Below are 20,742 nucleotides of genomic sequence, written 5' to 3' on the forward strand. Positions count from 1 at the left end.
TTCTACCACGCACAACTGGCTGGTGGGGTTTAGTGCTACAGCAGAATAGTGTGTGTGGGCGGGGGGACTTTTGACGCTACGGAGGAGAATGAGAGCATAAAGATAATAGATGGGCAAAAAAAAATTATGTCTATTATTGGGCTGGGGATGTAGCTCAGTGGCGCCATGTCTGCCCAGCAAGTGCATGGTCCTGAGTTCATTCCTCAGTACCACAGGAAAAAAGTCTATTATGTACCAGATATGGTAAGATGTATTTTGCTTTCATTATCTCAGTATCATAGCAATAATTGTTACATCATAATAATGGTGCATTTTAATTCCATTTTATGGGTGAAAAAACTGATGTTCAAAGTGATAAAGTAATTTGGTCACAGACTAATTACTGACATTTGACCTTTAAAACCCCTGCTCATAGTATCACATCAGAGAAAAGTTGTACCATCAGTTTAAATAAAGAGCAAATATTGTAGTTTTAAATATAGTCCTGCAGGTTATTCTATTGTGTGTGTGTGTGTGTGTGTGTGTTTTGTTTTGTTTATTTGAGACAGGGTCTCATTATGTAGTTGAGACTGACCTGGAACTCACTATGTAGCCCAGGGTGGTCTTGAACTCACAGCAATCCTCCTGCCTCAGCCTCCCAAGTACTGGGATTATACCACCATACTCGGCTTGAAGCAAAATCTTTATTGGTACATTTAAGATTTACATAATAACATTCATCCTAAGGAATTTGAACCTGTACACAATATATCTTGCTTTTTTCCCCACACCCCCTTATACCGCTCTTCCCCTTATTTATAAAAGCTTTGTTTCCATTTTTCCCCTTCTATTCCCTTTTTTTCCCCTTTGCCTTCTTTTCTCCCCTATTTTGGGTTGTTCTATATAATATCAATATAAAGCAGTCTGTGTCAGATAAATCCTCTGTATCCTTATTGTCTTTCTGTACAGTTGCTTTACTCCATTATTAAAAGTGGGATATTAAAGTCTTTAATCATTACTGTTGAATTATATATTTTTTTCCTTCAATTTCTGTCAGTTTTTGCTTTATGTATTTTGTGTTTTGTTTTGTTTTTTGTACTGGGGATCAAACTCTGGCCCTTGAGCTTGTTAGGCAGGTGGTGGAACCACTGAGCCAAATGCCCGGCTTTACTTTATGTATTTTGGAACTCTTTTGTTAGGTGTACATATAAGTCTTAGTGCCATTTTTTCCTAAAGTATAGATTCATAAAAGTTCTTTCTTTGCCTCTAGTAACAACATTTATCTTAAAGTCTATTTTAGTAGGGAGTGGTGGTGGATGCCTGTAATCCCAGCTATTCAGGGGACTAAGGGAGGACAATTCCAAGTTCTAGACTAACCTGGGCAATTTAGTAAGACCCTGTCCTAAAACCAAATTAAAAACAATAATGTAGTGCAGTGGTAGAGAGCTTACCTAGCATGTGTGAGGTCATGGGTTTGAATCCCAGCACACACACACACACACACACACACACACACACAAAATTTGTATTTTATCTGGTGGCTCAGAATTCTTGGAACTTAGAGATAAAACATGGGAGTCTTGAGCTAAAATAAATACTGAAAATAGTATCCAATAATAGGAATTGCATGGAGGAGATGATAAAAAAAAACCTCTTATCAAGCAGTTCTTAAGAAACTAGCAGATCTTGACTGAGACCTAGGGGGATTTTAGTAGTGAAGAAGAAAGGTTATTCTAAGTGGAAGGAACAGAAAGAACATAATCTAAACTGAGAAATTATCTATGGCAAAGGGAAAGTGACCAAACTGACTGAAATAGGCCATCCTATCAAGTAGTTGGACATTTTGTATGAATTTGATACGGTTATATATTAGAGAAGCACTTACACATCAGCTTGAGGAATTTGAGGTTAGAATCTAATGTTCTTAAACAAGGAGTCCTATATATTGCAAAATAATAGAACACCACATTTTTAGGGCTAGAAAAGACCTGTGCGGTCATGTATATTCAAGGTCTTCATTATATGTGATCCCAGTGGCCCAGGGAAAGAGATTTGCTCAACTTGAGTCATGAAACCTGATCTCTCAGTTCTGTGTCCAACACCACATTTATCACACCACACCATTTCAGAGTATAAACAGAGTTCAGACCCAGAAGACAACTTGTCCATTATAATTTATGGTCAAGAAAAAGTGTTTGATTCTAAATTCTTTAGATTTTATATCTGGGGACATGGTGGTATTAGAAATAGGATAGTAGAAGAGGCTTTATGTGAGTGACGTTAATTTTGGGGCATCTTGAGGATGAGGTTATTATCCAGCTATACTAGTTCTCTTGAGAACTAAAAACCCTGAATTGAGAGTTCATAACCAAAGATACAGATTAGGGAAAACTAGATTAAGCCTGGATTGAGAAGTTGAAACTAGAGATAACAGATTAGCAATACTGAGCAGAGAAATAAGGGTCAAAGTTATTATTTAAATAATTATGCAAAAGGGAAAAGAAAACTGTTGTTGAGTTTGGGGGAATAGTTCCTAGTGAAAGGTTGGGAGAGCAGGAGTTAATAAAGAAGTTGACCATAAATAGGTACAGTCAAGAAAGGATTCAAGATACGGTTGCCATTCATTCTTTTTTCTTTCTTTCTTTCCTTTATTCACTGATTTTTTTTTCTTTTTTTTTTTGGTACCGGGGATCAAATTCAGGACCTTGTGCTTGTGGGGCAGGCAGTGGAACCATTGACCTAAATCCCCAGTCCATTTATTCACTGATTTAAGAGCCTGGGCTTCACTATGTTACCCTGCCAACCCTGAACTCCTTGGCTAAAGGATCCTCCTGTCTCAGCCTCCTGAATAGGTGGGAAAAGCAGGTACTATACGCATCTGCCATGTACAGCTGACTAATGTTTCCTTTCAGAGTAAAACCCGTCAAAAGAACTATCTATACTTTCTTCCTCCCATTTTTCTTCTCTTAATCCCATTCGAATCAGTCTTTCACTTCCATCAATTTACTAAAACGGGTGATCCCAAGGTTCCCAATGATCTTCACTTACTAAACCTTGGGGTTAATTCTGTTTTCATCTTTTTTGTTGTTATTGTTCTGGAAGTGAACTTCCTGAATGCTACACAACTGGTCTGTCACTGAGCTAAGCCCCAGCCCCACAGTCACTTTGTATGATTACCATCATTTCATCTGGAATATTTTCCTCTCCAGCTCTGATAATGCCACCATTATCCAGACACTAAATTAGATGAATCTGCAATGTCTCAGGCTGCTGCTTTCTAAAATTAATACAGCATTACTTTTGACATGACTAACCAGGTAGGTCAGTAACTCAAAAAAATTTAGTAGGGATTCTTTCTTTTTCCTCTTCATTTCATTGTCTGAGTTTCTATTCTTTTAGCAGCATTTCTTTCTTTTTGTTTTGTTTTACAGCGCTGGGAATTAAACCCGGGGACCCACGCATGCTAAGCAAGCTTTCTTCCAAAGAGCTACACCTCTATCCTTCTTTCCTCTTCTTAATCTTTATGAAGGAATATAAATTTGCTCATTCATATTTAGGAAAACCAATTGTCAGCATTAGATTATACTATACTCCAGTAGAAAAACACTCCAGTTAATTAATGGCATTAAGGATCTTGTTGAGTTTAAAATCTAGTTACAATCTTGTAAACAACTAAAAATAATGCCAAAACTGATTTAAAAGAAAAATTATACTCTTACTCACAGGTCCAAAAACTATTAAATATATAAGAGTCATGAAAATTCCTAACCAAAACTGCATTTACAATTTTATGAGATTTCAAGGGGAAATCAATCATTGCAGACATTAAAAAAATTTTTTTTCTTTGAACTGTCAAAGAATACTAACCTTCTCTTGTATAGATGGCTGAAAGTGCTGAATTTTTCTGGACCCTTGTAAGGATTGCCAAATGTTGCAAAATTCATCATCAGCTTTAGTAGGTACCTAGCAGAGCACAAACAATTTCTTAAGGAAATAAAAAATGAGAAAATATTCTTTTGAAAATTAAAATAATTATTGATTAAAGTTACTCAGTGGTAGACAGGATGTTAAACTTTCATTATTTAAAGTCCCTCAGTTCATTCTTTGAAGAGCTTAGCATGGAAATTACAAAAGTATTCTCTACTGGAAAGAAACTTGTCTTTATATGAAAACGGTTTCGAATGGTTTAACTGAAAAATAAGGCATAGCAAAAACTATCCCCACCAACAGACACTTTTCTTCTAATATACCGTACTAATATATTATGTCATACAAACTAATGCTAAAGATTTTATTTTAAAAGTCTTCATCTTTACATAAGTAATCTAATAGATTTAAAATTTGGCTACTACTTACAGGAAATTAATTTAATATAGATTAAAACTCTGGAGAAAGACACAAAAAATTTAACAGTGGTTACCTATGATATTGGAGAGGATATTTTGCTTGTGTTTTGTTTTTCATCATCTAATTATTTGTATTTTCCAAAGAGTAAGCATATATATATATATTTGGAGAGGATATTTTGCTTGTGTTTTGTTTTTCATCATCTAATTATTTGTATTTTCCAAAGAGTCTATAATAAGCATATATTGTAAAGGTTAAGAAATGTAGTTAAACCTAAGATGTGGGGCCATGAAATTAACTAAAGTTAATAAAGCTTAGTTAAATAAAGTTAAGTGACCCAAAAAGATAATTCAATTTTTTTGCTTAGAAAGATGAAGAAAATCATCCACATAATGAGAATTTCTCATCAATGTGATCTGTCATTTACCTTTCAAATTTATATCATTTGTAGATGGAGGAAGGGGAAGGGGAAATAAATAGAATTATTTTGTTTTTTTTTGGTACTGTGGATCAAACTCAGGTCCTTGTGCTTAGGAGGCTGGTGGCAGAACCACTGAGCTAAATCCCCGCCCTAGAATTAATTTTTGTTATTTTTTGAGACAGGGTTTCACTATGTAGTTCAGTCTGGCCTTGAACTCACTGCAATCTTCTTGCCTCAGTCGGCCAAGGGCTGGGATTACAGGAGTGTACCACCATGCCCGGCCTACAAAGAATTAAGATGTGCTATATGACATGTACCGACTCCCCAAGATGAATGTCATCATTATATAATGCAAAAAATGTACTAATGAAAATAAATTTAATAAAATGAATTACATCACTTATAGCAGAAAGAACAGAGTATTTAGATTTTGTAAAACATTTACATGTTAATTTGAAAAGAATAATATAGAATTTGAAAAGTAATATATAAAGAGAAAAAAAACATGGACATTCTCAGACTTGCTACTTAAATTGAACCCAATGCCTTTTTGCACTGAGCTACTTTCCCAGCCTCTTTTAAAATTTTTTTATTTTGCAATAGGGTCTTGCTGAGTGGGTAAATTGCTCAGGCTAGGCTCCAACTTGTGATCCTCTTGCCTTAGTCTCCCTCACGGCTGGGATTAGAGTCTTGTGCAACCATGCCCAACTAGCCTGGTATCTTAAAACAAATCGGAAATTGATGTGAATCAAACCAGTGAAATTAAATTAGGTTTCCATGTAGAAAGTTTGCTATTAATTGCAATTTATAAAGAGAAGGCAGAGGGCTAGAGATATAGCTCAGCAGTGCAGAACCTGCCTGGAAAATGTGAGGCCCTGGGTTTGATTCTATGCATTAAAAAATAAAAAAAAAAAAAAAAAAAAAAAAGGGGCCAGAATAGCTGGTGTGGTGGCATACACCTGAAATCCAAGGACTCTGGGAAGCTGAGGTGGGAGGATCATAAGTTTGAGGACAGCCTGGGCTAAATAATGATCCCTGTTTAAAAAAAAAAAAAGTTGGGGAGAGAAATTGAAGACTTTTGAGGATGTGGCTCAGTGGCAGAGCACCTGCCTGGCATGTCTGAGTGCCTGGGTGGATCCCTACTAATACACACACACACAGTCACAAGACTGAGACACTTACTTGAGTAGGAACAAAAAGTGACTGAGAGGAATGGCTGAGGCCTCCAAGATGCCCAGGAGAAACTAATAAATTTGAGCTATGTTGATTCACAGCTAGTTGTGGTTTCACAATGGCTGTCAACTTTCGATTTCCAGTTTCAGAGCGACTTCTGTGAGAAAGGTTCACCAAGGCACTTGTTGGCAATCGATAACCTTTTCCAGGGGAGCACCTAAAAGTAAAAAAGTTCTATCAGGGTCAAAAAGAAATAACACTACATGTGCTAAGGAGAACTGAGTAATTTTAGGGTGGATAATCCATCATTAGAACTGAGAAATATTACTTTTAAATTCAGTAGAGGATTTTCATAATAACCAAAGAAAATATATTTGTAAAAGAGGATATTGAGGGTCTGCTGCTTTTAACTAACTTGCCCAAATTAATACAAAGTGTGACAGAGCTCACTTTTTATAACACACAGTAGTGCCCTCATTCTATCATATCTTTGTTCCTGTAACTTAAAACTTTGTATTAGAGCTCCTTTCAAATGAACAAAAATAGCCGGGCATGGTGGTGCATGCCTGTAATCCTAGCACTTAGGAGGCTGAGGCAGGAGGATCGCTGTGAGTTCGAGACCAGCCTGGGCTACATGCTAAGTTTCTAGTCAGTCTCAACTACATAGTGAGACTGTCTCAAAAAACAAAACAAAACAAAAAACCAAATGAACGTAAGTCTCACTCATGTTAAATTAAAAACAAGTGAATCCTAGTTCCTTAAGATTCCTAATTGCTAGTTAATTTGCTCCTTTCTCTTCATAGCCAAACTTCTCAAGGGTCACTTCAATTTCCTATCTTCATTATTACACCTGTCATTAACCAAATCTGGCTCGAGCACCCATAACCCCCTAAAATGGGTGATACAGACTTACATGTCTGTTTTCAAAGGACATTTCTATGAATTTTCTTTTTTGGGGGGGTGAGATGGGGGAATCCAACTCAGGACCTTGCACTCACCAAGCAGGAACGACACCACTGAGCTACATCCTTGGCTCTACATTTCTATTAATTTAATTAATCATAAATGTCCTGAGTTGCATATGCTACTCTGTTGCCTAAGCATTCTTCACTATTGTTTCCTCTTTTCCCAGTTAACTATTATTCATTTCTCCTTCCATGCGCTCATATTTAATTAAACAATTAATATTGTAATGAGTTGCTTAATTTATTTCTCTAAAATGAAAGCAATAAGAGAACAAAAAGCATGTCTGTTTATTCAGTTATATCCATAGTAGAAAATATGACAATATTGCATATATTACGAACTACCTAATTTAAAATCAGAAGTCACATGAGCACATTCACAAATTACAATCTGGAAATACAAACCTTACTGTTAATCCTCCAGGAAATTCTTCATCAAACAATACTTCAAATAGTACATCAGCTTCTCTATTAGCTGTTAAAAAAGACAGAAAAATTCTTATAATGAAAAATCAGCAGACAAGTTTTTGGAGGACTCAGAAACATTTATTTTATTTTAAAAATTCACATAAAACATTTTGAATATGGAGAATGATATAATAACACAATGAATATCATGTGTTTTAAGAAACAGTATACTGACTGGCCTTTAGGAAAAACACTGTGTTCTAATTCCTAATGGCAGTTATAATTCTTATACATTTCTTCATACTCTCCTTATATGTCAACATATAAATATTACATGGAATTGTTTTTCAAGTTTTGAAACATTATAAACATGATATGACAGCAAAAATATTCTTTTGCAATTTAACTTTCAAAGTATATTTGATTTTTTTAAAGTTTACTGCAATTGGGCCAGGGATTTGGCTCAGTGGCAACATGCCTGCCTTGCAAACGCAAGGTCCTGAGTTTGATCCCTGGTACTAAAAAATAATGTTTTCTGAACATACACTGGTGCATGTATGGATATACCATAATTTGTCCATTCTTTTGCTGAAAGATATTTAAGTTGTTTCTCACTTTTCTGAAATTATAAACAATGCTACCAGCAAATGCTATCATCAAATATCATCCTTTACATAACGGAACCATTCCCTAGTTTAGAAGGAAAATAAAAATTGTAGGATGTTATGGAATGTACTTAAAAATTTTTTTTGCTTTTGTTTTTTTGTGGTACCAGGGATTGAACTCGGGCCCTTGTGCTTGCAAGGCAGGCAGTGGAACCACTGAACCAAATTCCCCACCTTGTTTTGTTTTTGAGATAGGGCTGGACAATTTGTTTAAGCTGGTCTTGAACTCATGATGTACCCCAGGCTGGCCCCAAACTCGTAGCGATCTTTCTGCTTCAGCTCCTGAGTGGTGGGATTATAGATGTGCATCACCACAACTGGCAAAAAATTTTTTAAAAAAATAGATTGGTGCAAAAGTGACATGATAAAATGTACATAAAGTATGCAATTTACAGCAATATATGTATATATATGTTTATAGGGGCACAATTTGTAATATCTCAATCTTGGAAACAGCCCACATACCCATCAACTTATGAATGGATAAAGAAGATAAGTTTTTTTTTTGTTTTTTGTTTTAATATATACAATGTAGACCTGATCTGCCATAAAGAAGAATGAGCATGAGACATTATGGCTAAATGGATAGACCTTGAGACCATATTCTTAAGTGAAACAAATCGAATACACATCTTTAAATACTGCACTGTTTCTTTGGCGAAATCAAAAGTGAAAATAAGGACTATAATGTACAACAGACATAGGGAAATGGGAAGAGAATGTTCAAATGAGAAGGGAAAAAGGACAGGGGAACAAGAAAAAAAAAAAGAAAATAGAAGAAAAAAATGGAAATAGTTTTCGAATATAAGGAGGGGACAAGTAGAAGGGAAAGGGGGATGGAGGGAAAAAAAGAAGTAGCAATATATCATGTACTGGTACAAATTCCTTATGATGAATGTTACGACTATGTATATCTAAAATGTACCAATAAATGCTTTGCTAAAAAAGTATCCAATTTAATGAGTTTTTCTATATATATTTAGGCATGAAGCAACCACAAATATAATAATCATGCCCATCATTTTCCTGTGTCCTTCTGTAACCCATATTGCTCCTTAGAAAACCACTAAAAATTTGCTGTTACCATACACCAGCTCATATTTCTAAAATTTTAAACACACAAATCATATAGTATATATTCCTTTTTTGTCTGGCTTCTTTCAGTTCAGTATAATTATTTTCATATATGGGACAGTAACTTTTTTCTCTTTGCCAAGAAATATTTTATTGTATAAGTAGTGGCAATTTGTTAATCCATGCATCTGTTGATAAGCATTTCAATTGTTTCTGGTTTTTCGACCTTACACATAAAGCAGCTATAAAGATTCATGAACTTGCCAGGGATTTAGCTCAGTGGTACCAAGCCTGCCTTGCAAGCTCAAGGTCCTGAGTCCCTGGTACCATAAAATTAATGAACCAGGCTTTCAGACAGTCTAAGTCCTCATTTCTCTTGGGTAAGTTTTAAGGAATAAATGGATTGGCCCTATGTTTAGCCCATCTGCCTGTCTGTCCATCCATCCGAGACAGGGTCTCTTATATATTATATTAGTCAGTTTACCCCATGGTGACCTCTAATTCTCCATGATCCTCCTGAGTGCTGGGATTACAGGCATGTGCTACCATGCCTGGTAGCTTTTTAAGAACCTAACCAAACTACTTTGCAAAGTGGTTGCATCATTTTACATTCCTACTGGCAGTAGAGGAGAGTTCTAGTTGCTCTAAAATACTGCTAACACTTTGGCATAATCAGTCCAGTTCGTGTGTAGTAATATCTTCTTGTGGTTTTACTTTGTATTCTCTAATGACTAACTTGTTTTGTTTTTTGAGACAGGGTCTTGCTATGTAGTTCAGACTGGCCTTGAACTCACTACGTAGCCCAAGCTGGCCTCAGACTCATGGTGATCCTCCTACTTTAGCCTCCCAAGCGCTGGGACTACAGGCATGTGCCACCACACCCAGCATATTCCTTTCTTTTCTTTCTTTCTTTTTTTTTTTTTAAGAGTAGGAAAAATTTATTGGGAGAAAGAAAGCTTCTGCCTAAGAGTGACAGAAGGGGGACTAGAAAGTGAGTTGCCCACCCATCCCACTTCTCAAAGACATTTTATACAATAAAGCCACGTGGTGAGGCAGGTACAAAGTGGGACAAACCTATAGAACCTAATGGAAAATGACAAGGTGGGCATGAGATGGGGTAAAACCATGACCAAGTACAGTCACCCAGGTAATACTGATTAAATGGGGGTTAAATAGGGGAGCAAGTCACAGAGAAAGCAGCAAATTTCTCTTATTGGGAGGGTACCAGGGATTGAACTCAGGACCCTGTACTTGCGAGGCAGGCGGCGGAACCACTGAGCTAAATCCCTGGCCCTGCAAATTTCTTAATATACTGCACATCTTTTCATGTTTTTGGCATGTTTTCTGAGGAAAACTTCAGTTCAGCTATTTTGCTTATTTAAAAACTAAAGTTGCTTATTACTAGGTTATAAAAATTCTTTTTATATTTTACTTTTTTTTGGGTACTGGGGCTCAAACTTGGGACCTTACGCATGCGAAGTAGGTGGCAGAACCACTGAGCTAAATCCTTGGCTCTTTATACATTTTAAATACAAGTGTTTTACTGACTTAGGGCTTTCATTTTCTTTGTATGTGGCTTGTCTTTTCATTTCTGTGGTAAGGTTTTTTGCTTTTTTTGTTTGGTACTGGGGATCGAACTCTGGCCCTTGCACTTGCACGGCAGGCAGAAGAACCACTGAGTCAAATCCCCAGCCCTGTTTTTTTTTTTTTTGATACCAGGGATACTTAGGACTTTGCACTTGTGAGTAAGGTGTGGCACCACTGAGCTACACTCCCGGCCTTAACAAGGTCTTTATTTTTTCCAGTACCAGGGATCAAACTTGGGTCCTTGTGCTTGTGAGGCAGGTGGCAAGACAAGGTTTTTTGATGAAGTCTTAAATTACCAAAAAATTTTTTATGGTTGGTACCTTTATCAAACTCTAGGTTATTAAGAGTTTCTTTAGGGAGCTGGGAATATAGGTCAGTGGTAGTGCACTTGCCTAGCATGTATAAGTTCCTGAGTTCAACCCCCCAGTACAACATGCCAGGTTTTTCTTCAAACCTGGCATGGTGGCACAAGCCTATAATCTCTGCACTCTGGGAGTAGAACCAGGAAAGCAAACTCACACCCAGCCTGAGCAAACTGGCAAGATCCTTTCTTAAAAAAATTGATGGGATGCAGCTCACTCTGAAGGCTCTAGGTTTAGCATCCAGTTATAAAAACAAAACAAAAACAAACCCCAAAAGATTTTCTTGTAGAACTTTTATAATTTTAGCCCTTACATTTAGGTCTAAGCACCAATTGTTGAAGAGATTATCCCTTCTCTAATGAATTATCTTGGCACCTTTATTGAAAAATCAATTGGCCAAAAAATGTATGGGTCTGTTACTAGATTTTAATTCCATTTCACTGATTTGCACTCATGACTGTTTTGATGCCAATGTACAGTTTTTCCTTATTCAAGCTTTAAAACAGGAGTGGCGAACTATGGCACCCATGCTGCAGCAGGGTGTTTTATTTTTATCACTGAAAGCTCTAAAAGGTTTGCCATCATTGCTTTATAAACTTTATACATGGATAGTTTAAATCTTCCACTTTTGTCCTTCAAATTGTTCTGATAGCCTAGAGCCCCAAAGTGAAGATATTCTGCCTCCAAGACTTCCTTTTCTGTATTTTTTTTTTTTTTTTTGTACCGGGGATTGAACTCAGGTCCTTGCGCTTGCAAGGCAGGCCACCGAACCGCTGAGCTAAATCCCCAGCCTCCTTTTCTGTTTTTGAGGCAGGATGTTATCAAGCAGATCAGGCTAGCCTTGAACTCACTATGTGATCCAGGCTAGCCTGGAACTCCAGGCACGCCAACCAGTGGCCACCTGATTTGCTGCTTCATGCTGGGGTTAACTTTTTTTTCTTTAATCTACACTGTAAAGTCACTCACTTTATTTTTTATTTTTTTGTTTTTTGGTACTGGGGATTGAACTCGGGACCGTGTTGAGAGGCAGGCAGCGGAACCACTGAGCTAAATCCCTGGCCCAAGTCACTTTAGGCATTTAAGAGATTAAATCTAAGAAATATTACTGAAATGAGCACAAACTAGTTTCTGCAGGGTTATTTCTTGATAGATTAAAATTGGAAATGTGTAATATATTGTGCAAGTAAATGTCTTTAAAACTTTTAAACAAAAAATGTGACTAAATTGCCTACTTTAGTAAATTTTTTTTTTTTTTTTTTTGGTGCTGGAGATAGAACTTAGAACCCTGTGCTTGAGAGGCAAGCAAGTGGAACTCTCTGGCCCTCTGAAGCACATTTAGATTCTGGAATACTTTCTATTTTTTGTCTGCTGTTGTCATCATCATAATCATCATCATTCATTTTTGTGATGCCAGGGATTGAACTGAGGGAACAGTGAACTACCTCCCCAGCCTATTTATTTTATTTTATTTTTATTTGAAACAAGGTCTTGCTAAATTGCTCAGCTTGACCTTGAACCTGTGATCCTCCCACCTCACTATCCTCAGTATCTAGGATTACAGGTATGCAGTTTTGACTTTTTTTGTTTTTGTTCGGTTCTGGGGCTTGAACTCAGGACCTTGTGCTTGCAAGGCAGGTGGTGGAACCACTGAACTAAATCCCCGGCCCTTGACTTTTTAAATTGTGGTAAAAATCGCATAGGAGTTGGGGATATAGCTCAGTGGTAGAACATGCGCTTAGCATGCATGACAACCCTGGGTTCAATCCCTAGCACCAAAACGACAAAATGACAAAGGCACATAAAATTTACCTTTTTGTTTTTGTTTTGTTTTTGGTACCAGGGATCAAACTTTGAACCTTGTGCTTGCAAGGCAGGTGGCAGAACCACTGAGCTAAATCCCCAGCCCAAAATTTACCATTTTAAAGTACATAGCACATTAGTGATAACATCCTGCATATTAATTACTGTGCAACAGGTGATAAAGTCTGTTTTACATAATCTAGTTATAGTCGTAAAATACAAATTCATATGCACATTTCCCAAGTCTTTTAACCATAAAATGACTTTTTTGTTTATTCACAGAAACCTAGAGATTTTAATAAAAAGGAAAAGATCTGAGCAAGATTAGGAAAGTTTAAGGAGAATTGATAAAAATACTTTCTCAGTTTCATGAAAATATATGCATACCCTCCAAGATCTTATAACTGTAGTGTACTATATAAAAACTACCAAATTCTCTATAGTCTCTTTGCCACTTCTTGCTCTTTTAATCACTATTAAAATGGTTATATGAAACAGAAAAGAATTTTCTCTGAAAAGCGTAAACTAAAAAGAAAAAAGGAAAGCCAAAAAACTAATACATATAGGGATTCAGTTTTATCCTGATTTATAGTTGTTTTCTGCTTGGCTATATAAAACACACAACTCTGTGTTTTCCTTTACAATATAAAAGTAGCTGAAGACATCATGTGTTGAAATATTACCCCCTTTAATTCCTATGACGGTTCCCCGAAGGCCAACTGGAACTGAAAAATTCTCTCTCACGTTCACAACACGATCAAAGAGACGAAATTCTGCATCTCTATCAGGAATGACTCCATGTTGTTGTTCTAAAGGCTGAAAAGAAGGAAGTTTTTAATTATAATTAAAAGTCTTACTGATATATTGAAAACATTTTTGTTCCTTTCATACTTTAAAAATAAAAATAATAACTTTGAATTATTTGACAGAAACTTACTCTGTATAGCAAATGGGGCTTCACTGTCACTCGTACTTTCTTATTATTTTTTCTTTGCTGAGAAAAGATAAATATTTAAAATATAAAATTATGAAGTTATTATATTATTACTTCAATATGTCTGAATTCTATAAGGTCAAATGAAATGATTAATTTAAAAACTAAAGTTCTGGAGTTGCAGTAAAGAGGAATCAACTAAACATTTATAAACTACCTATAACCTAGATTCTTAAAAACTTTTAAAGTACAAATTTTGGAACATAAGACATAAAAATGCAAAGTTAAGCTAAGTGTGCTAACGCACACCTGTACCAGCATCCTGGGAGGCTGAGACAGGAGGATTGAAAGATTGAAGCATGCCTGGGCAATTTAGCAACCTAGTGAGATCTTGTCTCAAATCAAAAATAAAATAAAATAAAAAAGGCTAGGAATGAGGCTCAGTGCATAGGTCCTAGATTTAATCCTCAGTATGGAAAAAAAAAGGGCAAAGTCATAAGTACATAGCCAGATATAAATTTGTAGTATATCTATGTGTAACTCTACCTGATCCAAGAAATATCTTTACTAAGCACAATCATTTACTACTGTTCCCAAAAGTAAACTTATTTCTAACACAAAAGATCAGGTTGCCTGTTTTAAATTTTATGTACATTGTTTGTTTTCTCTAATAAGAAGTACAGTGAAACTTGGATAGTGAGTAATTTGCTTGGTGAGTGTTTTGTAAGATGAGCAAATATTTCAAATAAATTTTAATTTGATAAGTGAGTGGTATCTTGCAATACAAGTAGCATATGACACCAAATGTCACAAGATCAACTGAACCAATGGTGCTTCTTTTTCTCTGTGGCAGGACTGTGAGTGGTGTCTCTCAACAGCAAGAGGTTATGGAGATCTCCTTTGCAGAGGAAGAGGAGAAAAAGGCAGAGGAATCCCTCGCTTCAAATGAGATAACAGAAATGTATAAAATGTGGGAAACTGCAAAATTTTGTAGAAAAGCATCACCCAAATAAGGCTGCAACAGTGCTAGTGATGAATCTGTTTAAGGACAATGCAATGCCACATTTCTGCAAAACCTCAAAGAGGCAAAAGCAAATGTCATTGAATAGGTTCCTTGTTAAAGGTGCATGAAAAGAAAAAGACCTCATTGAGCCAACAGATGGCAGTGATTCTGTTACTAATAGTGAAAGTCACCCTATACAATAACCCTTCTCTTGTCTCCCTCACACCAGCCATGAAGGTTTTCAAAAACACGTGCAGGCTGGGCTGGGAATTTTGCTCAGTGGCACCGCATTTGCCTCATAAATATAAGGTCCTGAGTTTGACTGATACTGCCAAAAAAAAAAAAAAGTATGTGCAGGCTAAATTGTTAATTTTTCTTTATATTTGGCATTTTCTTTATTATTTTAAATTATACTACGGTACTGTAATCATTTTTATATAAATATTTTTGGGGTGTGGAATGAATCACCTGAGTTTTCATTATTTGTTATGGGGAAATCTCTTTGATATTTAGTATAAGGGATTTGGATTACAAGGATGTTTACAGAACAAATTAAGCTCGCCAACCAAGGTTTTATTACTTATTTATGTGCGTGTGTTTATTGATTGATTGTGGTACCAGGGATCAAATTTAAGACCTTGCACTTGCCAGGCAGGCATGGCGCCACTGAGCTACATCCCTAACACTTAATTTTTATTTTATTTATTTAGCTTTGGTTTTTTGGAGACAGAGTCTCACTATGTAGCCCGGGCTGGTCTTGGACTCAGAGGGATCCTCCTGCCTCAGCTTCCAGAGTGCTGGGATTATAGGTGTGCGCCACCATGCCTGGCAAAATTTTTATTTTTTTAAAGCTTTCATAGTACTTTGGAAAATTACCTAAATTTGGGAACCACTAAAAAAAAGATACGAAAAGTAGAAAGGTGACTATTGGAGAAGTAGAAGAGGATCAGTAGAAGGAGGAAAGGAAGGGGAATGGGGGGTAGACAAGATCAAAGTGATATATGCATTCATGAATATGCCACAGTGAAACTCATTATCTGTATAATTAGCATGCACTATTAAAATTATTAAGATTAGTGGGGTGTGGTGGTGCACACCTGTAATCCCAGCACTTGGGAGGCTGAGGCAAGAGGATCTGTGAGTTAGAGACCAGCCTGGACTACATAGTAAGTTCCAGATCACTCTTAACTACATAGTGAGACCCTGTCTAAAAACAAAACAAAACAAAACAAACAAACAAAAACACCCAAAAAAACCAAAAAACCAAACAAATAAAACTATTAAGATTATTTTTTAAAAGAAATGGTAGTTTTGGGGACTGAACTGAGGGGGCCCGCACATGTTAGGGCAAGTGTTCTACCAATGTCCTACATCCCCAGTCAGCCCTTTCAAGACATTTTTATTTTCAGGCAGTCTCACTAAGTTGCCCAGGCTGGCCTTAAGACTTATGATCCTCCTCCTTCAGTCTCCTGATAATTGTGATTACAAGCAAGTACTACTCTGTGCTAGGCTACTACTGATACTTTTAGTGATGATCCTACAAAACACAGAAAAATTTAAATCATCTTCAGAACGTTGCATTAGGTTTTTTGTTTGTTCTTCTTCAACACCATAAAAACAGTGTAACACAAAAAGGAAAAAAAAACCCCCTCGTAAACCGGGGATTTAGCTCAGTGGTTCTGTTGCCTACATCACAAGCACAAGGACCCGACTTTGATTTCCGGTACTCAAAAACAAAACAAAACAAAACAACAAATAAACAAAAGGTTTTAAATAAAATTCTTATCTATATGTACACCTATATGTATCTTCCATTTGTAAAGTAAAGGAAAAAAATGTGTAAGACATTTTAGAATGCTCTGTATCCAAATGGGTTAAAAAACTGGGAGTCTTCCAAGTTATGAATATTTGTTAACAAGAAAATTAGTTTCAAAAACAGTGCTACCAAACATCACTCTATACTGAAAGACAATAAAAAAGAAATACAAGTTTTCTATCCTTAGCTGAATAACTTTCCAAAAATTAAGCTCTTTGGCCTGAGGGTATAGTTCCGTGGTAGAGTGCTTGCCTAGCATGAGTGAAGCTCTGGGTTTGATCCCCAGAATTGGAAAAAAATTGTAATAATGATTAAACTCTTGACTCTGAGTCCTGTATTTTTTTCAAATCATTTAGTGATGACTTTTAAAAGCGGTAATCACAGCTCTTGGAGATAAGAGAATTCAATAATAGTAATAATAAGAAAGCATTATCAGGTATTAGTAGCAAAGAGGCATTAATATTTTTTCTTTTGTGATGCTGGGGATGGCACCCAGTCCTTCTGCATGCTAGGCAAGCTCTTTACCACTGAGCTATATCCCTAGCTCAATCATTCCAAATTCTACCATAGCAAATGGAGGATTTAAATAGATAAGTCTACTACACACTCTTTCTTCTTTTAAAAATATACAAAAAATAGGAGATTAAGTGGAATTTCAACACTTTTAAATACCTGCATAAATTAATGAGTGAAAAAAGGGCAGAAGTATAATTTAGAAGTAATTTTATAAAAGTCAATTAAATAAATAAAATTTGTATTGTTTTGAGATGGGGTTTTTCTATTTTGCCGAGGTAGGTCCTGAACTGAGCTCAAGTGATGCCCCTGTCTCAGCCTTCCAAGTAACTGGGACTACAAATTCATATCATTGCATCTGACTGGATAAATTTTATGTTCTATAAAAACATGAACTGTGTCTTTAAAGAATATAGTTAAAACCATAAGGAATAGAGGATTAACCTTGTTTCTCAGACACAAACTATCATAAATCTGAAAACACTAATTCTGAAAGTTGGAAACATTATGAAGAAACAAAATTTAAATGTTATGGCTTTTGTCCACTGAAATGTATTTACTCAACTAAAATAATAATAAATGTATTTATTCAACTAAACAGGATTATTTGATATTAATTAAAATCGGTGCCATTGAGCTAAATCCCCAGCCCCTTTCATCAATAATCTTGGTTATTAAAAGTTAGTACCTTGCATTTATCAACTTCTTCCTCAATTTTTTCAACAATAGCTGCATCCAGAATTTGTAAATCACAAGATGAACGAGACAAAGTACTGACAGGATGTCCTTTTAGCCAAGTAATAATTTCTTGAACTTTCTCGGCACTACAGTAAAAACAATAAATTTTTCACACTGATTAAAATTTTTGAGACTCATATAAAAGAACTTACAGAAACTTTCCAAGAATTGTCACAAATTTATATAATTATTAATCACTAAACTTAATTGGGTATTACAAATCTGTAATAAATATGGGTATGTTACCTCTCCACAATAAAAAACCCACAAAAATTAGTTTAAAAATATTTCAGAAACAAAGAAAATAAACATTTTATTGAGTTCTTAAAGCATAAGTGAAATAAGAGAAAACAAAACAAAACAAATAACGAGAAATTCTTGATAAACTAGCTGTCCCTTTCAGTGGAACCAATAAGTTGAACTATGAGACAGTAAATACCACAGATCTTGCTTACCCACTCTCATTTTCTCCAGGCCAAATGTCATCTTCGTAGAACACATCCTCTTGGCTATTTTTTGCTATATAACTAAATAGTTCTGGAGCTCTAGCCAAACAAACAAGCAAACAAACAAACAAATTGTTTTAAAAATAAACGAATGATGCCACATAAATTTCCTATGAAATAATTTCACACCCTAATAGGAAATGTAAAGTACACTAAAAGAATTAGGATTACAGTATTATTTATTTATTTATTTATTTGGTACCAGGGATTGAACTTCGGATCTTATACTTGTGAGGCAGGCAGCAGAACCACTGAGCTAAATCCCTGGCCTGATTTCTGTATATTTTTTCTTGTCTTGTTTTTTGAGACAGGGTCTTGCTATATAGTATAGGAACCCAGGCTGGCCTTGAACTTGTGGTAATTCTCCTGCCCTAACTTCCCAAGTGCTGGGATTACTGGCTTACGCTACTACACCCGGCTATAATTACAGTATTTTTAAGAGATTTATTAATAAAGTCTAGAAGATTTGAAAGCCAGAGTATTCCTGTGCTCCCACTGGCTGAGAAATAAATGGTTCAATTAATAAACTTATAAAAATTTGTGACTGTGGTTCTTCTTTGATTATAATAACATGATAAACAGGCAAAAATAGTATTTACAAGTTCATTCTCTTATTTTCAAACAAAACTGGAATACTGCACAATACAACAAAGTAAAACAGATTAAAGCATCTTATAGAATTCCTCAAAACTCCCTTTCTTTCTGAATAGTGCAGGGCTTTCAGGTACATATACGAAGACTAAACACATGTTTATTTTTGGTCCTTTCCCAATCTATTAAAATAATGGTAAAGTATAAAATGATGGTAAAGTATAAAATAGGGAATAGGCATAGAAAGACAAGTAAGGAGAGAAGCAGAGTAGCTGATGGCATATATGAATTGTTAACAAAATTTCAGAAACTAGAAATTGAATAGATGAGTAACTGATTTCTCAAGCAGTGATAGGCTGAATCCTAAATAATCAGTAAGGGAAGTCAATGAGAAACAAATTTAATGATTAAAGTCAAAACACCTTTTATAAACTGTGCTGTAAGGCAGACTGATTATTTTTCATGTAAATAATAAAAATTTAATAGTAATATAAAATAAACATATCAACTGTTTAGTTTTGGATGTTAGAAAATAATATACATAATAAATTCAAAACAGTACTGACAGTGCTGCAAGATCAGATTTTTTTGTCTTTGTTTTTGGTTTTTGTTTTTTGAGACAGGGTCTCACTATGTACTTGAGACTGACCTGGAACTCACTACGTAGCCCAGGCTGGTCTCGAACTCACAGCGATCCCCCTGCCTCTGCCTCGAGTGCTGGGATTACAGGCGTGAGCCACCATGCCTGGCTTGCAAGATAAGATTTTATTTTTAAAATTTTAGAAGGCAGACTGATTCTTATTCCTAGTTCAATGTCTCCCAGTTTGTGAACTGTTGCTTTGTATGCACAACTAACTTCTACAACTGCAAAAACAAAAATAAAACAAAAAACAAACTATATACAAGTAGCAAGATTTAAACCATAGGAATCTGCAAAAGTTTGAAAATTATGGGCTTTAAGTATATTTGAAGGGTGTAGCATGGGGTGAGATTTAGTAGGATTTTGGTTGAACATTTAAGTAACTAGCAGTTAGACTTGCCTATCACCCCAGCATAAGACCTGTTGTTTACATTGGAGAGATCAAAAAGGAGATACTCAGGCCTATTTCTTTGCCAGTACCATGCTGTTTTTATCACAGTGGCTTTGTAGTATAGTTTCAAATTGGGAATTGTTACACCTGGTGCCATGTGTCTGTTGCCTAAAATGGCTTTTGCTATTCTGGGTCTCTTATGGTTCCAAATGAATTTTTGGATTTTTTTTTCTAGTTCTGTGAAATATAGTGTTGGAATTTCAATTGGCATTGCATTGAATGTATATAGCAGTTTTGGTAGTATGGCCATTTTCACTATGTTGATTCTTCCTACCCAGGAGCGGGGGATATCTTTCCATTTTTTTATATCCTCTTCAACTTCTTTTTTCAGAGTGCTGTAGTTTTCAATGTAGAGATCTTTTGTTTCTTTTGTTAGATTGATTCCTAGATACTTCATTTTTTTGGATGTTATTGTAAAAGGAATTTTTTCCCTTATTTCTCTCTCCGTGTGTCTGTTATTTGCGTATAAGAAGGCTATTGATTTTTGGGTATTCACCTTGTATCCAGATACTCTACTGAATCTGTCAATTAAGTCTAGAAGTTTTTTGGTGGAGTTTTTTGGATCTTCAATGTAGAGTATCATATCATCAGCAAATAATGATAGTTTAACTTCTTCCTTTCCTATCTTTATTGCTTTAATTTCTTTCTCTTGTCTAATTGCTGTGGCTAATGTTTCCAGAACTATATTGAAGAGAAGTGGTGATAATGGGCATCCTTGTCTTGTTTCTGATTTTAACATGAAGGTTTTCAGTTTTTGGCCATTCAATAT

General features: G+C 35.6%; 1 protein-coding gene across 1 annotated transcript in view; it reads right to left on the reverse strand.

Annotated features, from left to right (window-relative positions):
- Xrn1 (5'-3' exoribonuclease 1) overlaps positions 1-20,742 on the reverse strand; it is a 123,100-nt gene that overhangs the window by 32,409 nt on the left and 69,949 nt on the right. The window contains exons 26-32 of the mRNA XM_010608183.3: positions 18,241-18,330; positions 17,736-17,871; positions 13,719-13,775; positions 13,465-13,597; positions 7,291-7,360; positions 5,930-6,137; positions 3,847-3,942 (exon numbers count right to left, since the gene is read on the reverse strand). Of these exons, the coding sequence (XP_010606485.1) occupies positions 3,847-3,942; positions 5,930-6,137; positions 7,291-7,360; positions 13,465-13,597; positions 13,719-13,775; positions 17,736-17,871; positions 18,241-18,330 (790 nt within the window). The remainder of the gene's footprint in view (positions 1-3,846; positions 3,943-5,929; positions 6,138-7,290; positions 7,361-13,464; positions 13,598-13,718; positions 13,776-17,735; positions 17,872-18,240; positions 18,331-20,742) is intronic.

This window comes from Fukomys damarensis, unplaced genomic scaffold, assembly GCF_012274545.1.
Source record: "Fukomys damarensis isolate Sample0158 unplaced genomic scaffold, DMR_v1.0_HiC HiC_scaffold_37, whole genome shotgun sequence".
Taxonomy (NCBI): Eukaryota; Metazoa; Chordata; class Mammalia; order Rodentia; family Bathyergidae; genus Fukomys; species Fukomys damarensis.